The sequence below is a fragment of the Echiichthys vipera genome, assembly GCF_963691815.1.
Source record: "Echiichthys vipera genome assembly, chromosome: 15".
Taxonomy (NCBI): Eukaryota; Metazoa; Chordata; class Actinopteri; order Perciformes; family Trachinidae; genus Echiichthys; species Echiichthys vipera.
In genome coordinates, this window is record NC_139840.1 from 22,809,693 (window position 1) to 22,819,951 (window position 10,259).

The 10,259-nt window shown below is 39.1% G+C and overlaps 1 protein-coding gene across 1 annotated transcript; it reads right to left on the reverse strand.

Moving 5' to 3' along the window:
• Window positions 1-482: 482 nt before the first annotated feature.
• Window positions 483-6,337, reverse strand: LOC310958216 (solute carrier family 22 member 13-like; the record flags this gene model as incomplete). The annotated part of the gene is made up of 10 exons (XM_083929065.1): window positions 483-540; window positions 659-862; window positions 1,727-1,835; window positions 1,926-2,140; window positions 3,017-3,114; window positions 3,262-3,382; window positions 3,473-3,641; window positions 3,993-4,147; window positions 5,775-5,878; window positions 5,963-6,337. 10 exons carry the CDS (start codon window positions 6,335-6,337, stop codon window positions 483-485), a joined length of 1,608 nt encoding a protein of 535 aa, XP_083785191.1.
• Window positions 6,338-10,259: the final 3,922 nt, after the last annotated feature.

The following is a 10,259-nucleotide window of genomic DNA, read 5'->3' on the forward strand; positions in this document are numbered from 1 at the left end:
CTCTTCTTAAAATATCTTTAACTTCCTATTAATTTACTGTAAATCTTCCAAATAAATTTGCTCGTATATGACTGCCTAAGATGTGTGTATTATTATTTTTCTGTAGTCATATGTAGTTATGTTATGTAGTTATCATAGTTTACTCTCTTGTGCCATCGAAGGTAGAAGTAAACTGTGCATTGGACACAGTCACATTTAGTTAAAAAGGTTTTATTCACTTACTTTTTAATGGTAAGATGTACGACACATTTGATTCAATCATGTTTATATTTAAAGTGCATAAAATCACACTATCTAAGAACAATATAGTTCATTATTAACATCTTAATAACATCTCAGTTCATGTGAAATGAAGCAGAAAAAGAAAACAAAGTGAAATGGTAAGAAACCTTTGTGTGTAAACCACTTTATAGTATAGTAACTTTTGACAGTTGGTTGTCTGTTTATATGACACGATGAAGAGTTCTGCATTTTGAACACATCTACAGCTTGGTTGCATTTGAATGTGAACAGCTGGTTGTGTTTACGGGGGTCCTGTCTCTGCAAGACAAAGAACAGTAGAGAGATATCAGGGAGCAAATCATGAAATGTAAGAGACATCCACTTGTCTAATAACACATATATATATATAAAGATGGGATTTATTTGCGATAGTCACCTGTTCTCTGCCTCTTCTGTTGACTCAGGAAGCTCTTTTCTCTTGGTTTCTGGGAGCAGGAGGCAGAGCGCTCCACTGATCAGTGTGAGGCCGCTGATGACTGCGGTGGGTATGGACCTGTGGTACCGGGCCGAGATGTTGAGCAGTGGAGCCAATAATCCACCTACTCTTCCTGCTATGGCTCCAAAAGCTGTGGCTGTTTGTCTGAAAGGGGAAGAGTGGAAAGTTATAGCAAAGAGCACATTTTAAGAGCTTGGTTCAAACATACAGGGGGGAGACGTAGAAATTGAATTGGATAGAAAGGACTTTCCCATTCAGATCAATGCAGCACAACTGTCAGAGCAGCAGCCTTTTCTTATGTGTATCGTTCATTTGGAAGAACGAGGGTGCGGGTACAAGCGGCCGAAATGGGTTTTCTCAGGAGGGTGGCTGGAGTCTCCCTTAGAGAGAGGGGGAGAAGTTCAGCCATCCGTGAGGAACTCGGAGTAGAGCCGCTGCTCCTTTGCGTTGAAAGGAGTCAGTTAAGGTGCTTCAGGCATCTGGTAAGGATGAACCCTGGGCGCCTCCCTAGGGAAGTGTTTCAGGCACGTCCAGCTGGGAGGAGGCCTCGGGGAAGACCCAGGACCAGGTGGAGGGATTAGATCTCCACACTGCTGACCCTGCGACCCGACCCCGGATAAGAGGTTGAAGATGAGATGAGATGAGATGAGATGAGATGAGTACTTTTGTGTAAACCCATTTGCAAGGTGACGAAACGCCTTTTGTGTAGCTGACGTTCCTGCTAATGCAAACTGGACATTTCATACTGATGCAGCTTCACGAAACAAACAAGAGTTGACTTTTCTTATCAAGTAGTTACAGGAACTGCAGCGTGTTTGTATTGCGTTCTATTTCTATGGGATCAACAAATAAACTCAATTTAAAATGTCTGTTTTTGACTGTGTTAACCTTTCAATACCCATCTCTTCATGTGTCAAGCCATTTCATTAGATATCCAAGAGGGTTAATACAAACTATCAAATACATCTTCAGTGCTGTTTAATTGCGCACATAAAGCTGAACACCTACCTGACCGATGTTGGGAACAACTCCTGAACAAAAACATTACATATACTAATTCCCCAGACCAGGAAAAAACGTGCTGCAACCGCTAAAGACGTGGCTGCAATGGCCTGCCCTGAGAAAACAAATCACAAAAACAAAAGTTGATTATGAGACAAACAGGAAATTAAATTGGCATTTTGCTCAATTGTGCCAAAGGGTTTACCTTGAGGAACAGCTAGGATAAGTATGCAACAGAGTCCTCCGGTCACGAGTGTTGATACCTGTAATATTTTTCTGCCAAAAACCTCCAGCAGCCACATGCACAGTATATGAGCAGGTATTTCAATAGCACCAAACAAGAACTGTGTCATAAAGATGTTCAACCCAAAGTTTCCAATATTGAAGTACAGGCAGAAGATGGAAAGATTCAGTGAAAACCTGAGTTCAAAACACAGAAAATAAACACATTAGTCATGCAGAGGATGAGGCTCTGAATGTCCAAAATTAGATCCTAACATCTGCACAACAGCCTTTTAACCTTTGCATTGTTGCTGTAGATTTTGGTCACCTAATCTGCAGCATCAAACTACCTCCTTACTCACCACTTTTTGAAATATAATTGAAATATCACCAATGTGAGGTTGAATCTGCACATTTAACATATTGAGCTGCAAGTAGAAACTGGAGCATGCAGAGGACACACAAGTGCAAAAGTGCTAACGACTGATCACTGTAGTTGCCATGTTGTTGAATAATATGTTTAAAAGGTATAATATGTAACGATTCTGCATAAAAATGTGAAAAAACGACCGGACCTATGCTGTATATTTTGTCGAGTTGTGCACTGACACTATCCCAAATATTTCCAGCAAAGTTCAAAGAAATCATGTCGCCCTTCTATCTTATTTTACCTTATTTATTTTATTTAGTTATTTATGTATTTTGTGTGTGGTGGTCTGATTGTTTGTTGTCTTTGAAATGACAATAAAAATCTGAATCTAAAAACAAAATATCCAGCCTACTACGATGCACCACGATGGCAAGTGGTTTGTGTCAGCCCCCATCCTATGTGTACAAATGTTTCCCATACAATTTTTTAATAATATGATATATAAATATATAGGTTTTTTACTGTTTAAAATAGGTAAAAATCTATTCGATTCTGAAGAGATAAAGGGTACTAAAATACTCCATAGAGTTGAGAGGTACTGCAGAGATGGTGGTTTAGATTTCATCAGTCATTTCATCTACTGTAAATATAAAATATACTATCTTATTTAATAAGAGTAGTGCAGCATTAAGAAGTTACCTCACCATGCCAGTATTATGATGAAGATATATTTGGTCAGTATAGGTGATCTGAAGAGAAGTTTAATGCCTCCTCTGTGGTTTCCAACATCTTTTACACCGATCTGTAACAGGAAGAGTCTCTAGTGAAACACTCCTGCACACAGTTTGTATGTTTTTCATATCAAATCATAGTTTACTGGGATTGGTTAAAGAAGTAATAACTACTTTTATGAATAATGGAAAGGAAAGACATTGTGAGGGGTCAGTACCTTTTCCAGGAGAGAGTCTGGAACAGTGCGTTTGTTGATGGCGGCTGCTTTTACAATCAGCTGTTTAGCCTCTTCTGTCCTTCCTCTGCTCAACAACCATCGGGCCGACTCTGGAATAAACCTGAAACAAGGAAGTGACAGATCAAATAATCAATAATTTACAAACAAAAAAAACACAATAAAAAGGCAGTTTAAAAGAGTTAATGCACACCATATGTAGATAACAAGCACTGCAAGAGGAGCTGGGGTGATCAACTGAGCCAGTCTCCAGTCTCTGATGACGTAGATCAAACCGGCGAGGATGCACTGTCCGACTGCACCAAAAAGCTGCGTCACACATGCTCCCCATGATCTTTTGGACGCCCCGATCCACTCGGTGGCTTAAAAAACAAAAAAATATACAATTCATTATATCAAAATTTGATTGGCATTGTCTTGTTTTGCACCACATTAAAACATATCCTTTAAGACTTATTGGAAAGATGCTTTAACACATTTTATAACAAACTAACTAACTGGTGGTCAATAACCATATGTTATGTTTTACATATATTTTACTTTTACGATCATTTTGAATCCTCAGTTTTTGCAAAAGCTTTAAATGATAATATCATTGCCAGATTCTTTAAAAACATTTAAAGTCCTGTGTTACTTTGATTTGGAAGTTTCTGATAAAAAAATCGATGCCACGTGTGATTAAATAAAAGGTTTTACCAGTAAACCGCACATACTCAGTATAATACAGTTGATTCGATATCCTCCAGCTCCCAGTCCCACCATGAAGATGGATGGTAAATATAGGTAAATGTTGGGGCACAGCGCAGTTATTATTGTGAATACGAACATTGTAACCGCTGGAATTTGACACGCTCGTTTGCGACCAAACCTGCAACAGAAAGAGGTAAATAAAAGCATAATGATAATAATAATAAACTTTATTTGTACAGCCCCTTTCATACACTAAATGCAGCCCAAAGTGCTGAAAAAGAAAAATCCCATTGCTTCACATTATAAAGTCACAGAATTAACATTAAAACAGGAATATATGTGCCAAATGTGAAATAAGATGAAAGATAAAACCCAGAGATTAAAATAAAATAAGTTAAGAATAAAATACAAAGACTACATCTTCACATGGATAAAACCCACTTGATAATTCTAGCAAAAGTAAGGTTAAGAAGAGACTTAGGATTAAAAATAGATAATAACTAAATTAACATTACAAAAAAGGTTGAAATTGAGCAGAATTAGTTAAAAGCTAGAGTGAAGAGATACATTTTTTAGCTTTCTTTTAAAATATTTAGCGAGCTGGCCTCCCTGATATTTAAAGGTATAGCGTTAATAAAAAGGTGCTTCTGTTCTGTTCGACACACAGCAGTAAAATAAATAATGTCAGGATTCAGGTCTTGTCGGTCCCTTCCCTCTTCCTTTTGTATGAGTTTGTCTCCCTGCTTATGTCTTTCCCTGTGTGTTTGTTCTGTTGGAGCTGGTAGGCGTGGTTTCGCCCAGCTGTGGCTCGTCTCCTCGTCAACGCCTGGATAAATAGCCGGATGTGACCCACGTCACGGTTGCTATTTTGTGGTTTGTGTCTCTCGTTTGGTTGGCTTCCTACTTGATGATTGTGTTACCTTTCCGTGTTGCTTTGTTTTGTGTTAATCGTTTCTTTGTCTCTTTTGTTATAGTTTCCCGAGTTCCTGTTCCGCACCATCCGTTAGTGTTTCGTCTCCTGATCAACGTGTTTGGTTTTCCCCCTCGTTTTCACCCGGACCCTGTTCCTGTTTTCCCGTTCCCTGGTTTTTGTTTGTTTCTGGTTTTTCGTCGATTAAATATCTGTTTAAATCTTACTCGTTGTCCGTGTCTGCATTTGGGTCCTACTCCTCAGAGTTATTCCCCGTACCGTTCATGACAGCTAATGTACCCATGTGCAAGATGCAACATTTCAGACTCTTTTTTAATACCATCTAAGGCATTTTGGGGAGGAAACAAATTCAATATTAAGACTTTTCAAGGATAATTTCCTGTTACTTTTGAGTTTAGTGTTGGCAAAAAATTGTATCTGTTTTTTGTTAATTTCTTATTTCTTTTATCTATCTTATATCTCTTTTCCAAAGGAGACTTGACAAAGAAGCAGCAACACAAGAGTTTCAACATAAAAGCACATAGAAAAATCATTCAAACGGTCACATTAAACATTTATACTGTACACAGAGAGCTTGGACTCAAAGATGTGAAGTCATCCAGTGTTAATATCATTTGAAGCTTTGGATCAGTCTGTAGATTATTAAACGCAGCAGGTGCAGAAAACCCCAAAGCTTTCGTTCACAGTTCAGTTCTGACTTTAGGAGTTACATGATGTAAATTAAAAAGAGAGGATAAAGAGGGAGAAACTTTACCAAGAGTAGCTTTGAAAATAAAAACACACCAATGACTTGTTGATAGGGGTAGGTAGGTTTTATATTATTTCTTTATCTTCCCACCATAGATGAAAAACACATGAGCCACAAGACACTTACGATTCAGCAAAAGGTCCAAATATGACAGAACCAGCAAGAATACCGGCCATGAACACGGCCTGTGCCACTGCCACCAAGTTAGCGTTGTCACAGACTAGATCGAACTGTAAAGAAAGAAAGAAAGTTTAAAAAAGGTCACCATTCAATTCCTGCAGGTCATTTCTCCAGTTTCTACACTCATCACTCACATCAGTGACTATGGTGGCCTCGTACAGCATGTTTCCGTACACCCATCCACTCTGGCACCCTGTGGTCTCATTGAGTCCGTACTCCCTGATGGCACCAATGTCCCAGTCCACAGGGACGAACATCCGACACCTGCTGAAGGTCCCATCCTCGTCCCGAGGCAGAGTCAGGTTCAGCTGCTCATCTGTGGTCAGGTTAGAGTCCGCCTGAAGGATCCAGTCTGTGTTACAGTGTCGCTCCGGATCCGACTCGATGAAAAGAAAACTTGCAAAAATAAAAGCTTGAACTAAATTTGGAAAACAAAGTGCAATGAGAGTAAGCTTCTGGAATAATCCAAACTCTCCAATGTTCCTCAGGATCTCTCCAAAATCAGCCATGTCCTTGGTCATCTAAAAAATGTAAAGGGCTGCACCACGGCTTTTAACAATATACCATTAATGTTTAACCATACCGAAGTATCTGCTACACTCAGTAAATGATTATTTGATTCAACCTGAGCTTTATTATTGTAGGCTGTGTATTATGAAGAATATGTTTCTTATCACGAGTCTTTGTTTTCACCTGAACTAAACTCCAGACTGTTATCTTCACACCTCTGACTCATCATATTTATCAGATGTCCACTTATGACACAACATTCATTCATTCATTCATCTTCAACCACTTGTCCCCATCTGAAACATTAAAACAAGCGTTAACCTGTGATTTGAAAACATTGCCCTAATTTTTTTAAAGATGCTGAATTCTTATGAGCCCCAAAAAACTTGACAACTTAGTAGTAGTTTCTCAATAAAGTAAAAACAAAATAAAAACAATCTCGCCAAAATCAGCCGTGTTGATGTTGGTTGTCTCAGGAAGAAAAAGTGCTGCACCCCAGCTTTCAACAATATAACACTAATGTTTAATCTTACTCAGGTACATTCAAGCACTCAGAGTGACTAATATATGGTATATTACAGCTGCAGGTCACCTGAGGTGCACTAAAATGTTATTATAGACGCTACAGGCTGTTTATTGTGTCTCTTTATGAGACTGAACTCCAGTTACCGTCTTGACTCAGTGTTTGTCTTCAGTTTACCATCAAAGACGGTTTGATCGACCTCAGGAACACAGCAACATTTATGATTACCTCTCATCTACTTTGCAAAGCCGACCACATTAAAGGTTGATATTGTGCGTGTATGGATATTGCATGTTGCATGTTTGTGACAACCCTGTGGCAGATTTATTTCCTGCTGGTGCCTCCTGGTGGTCAGGAGGAAGAATGCTGCGTGTGGATGATTTCTATCATTTGGGGTGATTCTCTGAGACGGGTGCCTTTTGGGTCATGCAACTTTCCGAAAATACATTTCCCAATTATTAGTAGGCATTTCTTTCTTACTAAAATTAATTTTGAGCTCATCCCAATGACTCTATGTGAATACGATTTGATACGATATTCATGCAAATTCTTGTCGAACATTAATGAAGCTGCAGTCGCCAAGTCTGGCAGATTGAGTTGACTCAGTCAAATTTCGAATGTTTACAACTGTCACGCCCCTCCCCCTCTACCAACGAGCTCCTCAGTTCCCTCCCAACGAGTGCTCATCAGTGCGTGTGCACCAGATTCCTGTGAACGCGTCCGTCTCTTCTCTCATCGATAAACGGCATGGAGTACATGCTACACAGAGGTAGGATGGCTAGTTTACACAGAGATAGGCTGGCTAACTTACTCATAGATAGCAACTGCTAACGTCACACAGCGTATGCCTAGCTTGAGGCGTGATATTGTAACATGTGTGAGGGGGGGATCTGTGGCGTGTGCTAGCGCTAAGTGGACAGGATGATACGGGCGAGGTCAAGTTTTGCGAAACAATCAACAAGCTCTAGGTGCACGTAGAGGCACGTTTTTTTATTTATGTTGTTCTATTCCTTGTTTAAGATAACTTATTCTAATAGAATTATTATATAAAAATAATCTCCATTTTACTGCAAAAGTATTTCATGATAACTTTAACCATAATATTTTCTCATAAATATGTATTAATATTAAGATTTGAGTCGGTTTTCATATTTTTTTCTGATTATCCTGTTAATTGTTCAACAAACCCTCTTCTCATCATCCAAATATTAATAAAACTCTGTCAAATAACAGGGATGAACTCAATCGTCCTCTCTTTAAAATGTACGAACTGCTTGAATCTTGCTGTTGTTTCACATAAAAATACCCATTTGGCCATTTACCTTCTTCCTGCTGCTAACCTGAAGCTGTTTCAGACTTCTTCAGTCGCCCCAAAAAACAACAGAGCTGAATGGTTTTTGGTTTTCTCCAAAAAAAGAGTAAAACATTTTATTTGAGAGACTACAATAGTGTGATTTTCCACAGGTGTATTTTTTCACAGTGGGCCTTTAATGGTGGATATTTTTTCATTGAGAACTTCAGCAATCATATCTCAGTGGAAAATAAATCTCAGAAAACAGTAATAACAGTAGTAATAAATAATTAAGGAACATGCTTGTGTTTAACTTCAAGGTAAAAACTGACTGAAAATATTAGAATATTAAAAAGGTAAATTAAAAGGGTCTGTTACCTTGTGAGCATGAATGTTTTCAGTAACTTTATCAGCTCATCAGACTGTGAGATATTTTGTGTGTTGACGTTTGGCACAACAGTAAAAAAACAATGAAGTGTCCAAAATGGAGTGCATGTGTTGTGATTCTGGACAGTCTGTGCCTTCTCCCCTTTAATCGTTGTTTTTGTCTCCCTCTGTCGGTGTTTTTCTGTATGTGCTATTCTTTTTCTGGTGTTGAGTTTGTTTTCCTGGCAGGTGATCCCTGTTAGCATTGATCACCTGCCGGTCTGTATATAATCCGGTACTGGGCCTCACTCAGTGCCGGATCATACGTTCTACCTACCCTGATGTACCTGTTCCTCTTGTCTCCATTCATCGTGTGAGTTTGTATCTAGTTCTTCGTGTTTTTCCTTTGTGTTAATGCACCTTTTTTGTAAAATAAGTTTTATTAAATTTGTTAATACCGTCTCCTGCGTTCCGTGTCTGCATTTGGGTCTCCTCCGTGTATTCTCCGTTGTCAATCATGACAGCATGTAAGTAATCTGTTTCACGGCTCCGCTGCTGGCAGAGCAGCAACGCACACAAGTAATACAAATATTCAGATTATAGTCTGGTAGCTTTGCTTTGTGCAGGTTTGTTTGATTCTCTTTGGTTCTTCGGTGTCGTCTTATTTCTGTCGGAGAAAGAAATACACAGAAGAGTGAGTTAGTTAAGTTGAAGTGGTTTTTTTACATTTTATATTTTCTGTCATGTATTTGTTTTAATCTTTTTGTCAACAAAACTACAAAAACAAAATGATTACCGTTAAACTCTTTCTTTATCCATAATGGAGGAGGGTTTGATTTGTGTAGTACTTAAAGTTGTACTCTATAAGATTTGAGATGTTGTTTCTAGCGACCTCTGTGGCGATAAGATGTAACTGCAGGCGAGCCTTTTCTTCCAGAGTCCCCAAAGCAATTTCAGTCAAAAGCAACTGGACTTGGTTATTTGTCTAGGAAGACGTTTCACCTCTCATCCAAGAGGCTTCATCGGTTCATGTCTGACCAGACAGGGACTGGACCAGCTAACTGGTGTGGAGATCCAGGTATTTAACCTCTCACGCCGATGATGTCACTGGAACCCTTTGTGCTCCAAGAAACGGCCGTCGTTGGAGTGGCAGTCGTTGGTGGGAAGTTGGTTTCGACTTTGTTAGTGCTCTATTGAGTCTAAACGGGAAGGGATGAAAGGGCAGCATTGTAAAGTGGAGACAAGTGGTGACTCAGACCTCCTCCTCTGTTTAGCGATGGTTTCTCTACTTTTTGCATAGATGCTTAGTTGGACCAGTCCCAGCTTGGTCAGATGCGTACATGAACTGATGAAGCCTCTTGGATGAGAGGTGAAACGTCTTCCTAGACAAACAACCAGTCCAGTTGTTTTTGACTGAAATTGCTTTGAGGATAATGATGACCTGGACAAATGACATTCACAGGCCTGTTCTTTCAGAGCCTCCATCTTGTCACATTCATGGTCACTATGTGTGCTGATGATTGTATTTTTTTTTTTTTGCTCTTTTGTAAACTTTATTGGAACACAATCACCTCTATATGTTACCTTCTTAAAGTGATGTTCCGGTGTAAAATCATCCCATGGTTTGTTTCGGCAAATACACTCATCAAATAAGCCATTGAGACAGTTTTTTTCGTCTAACAACTGTTAACGGAGAAATCCTGGAATGTTGCTAACAGCCGGATGTGGCTAACACTGATTA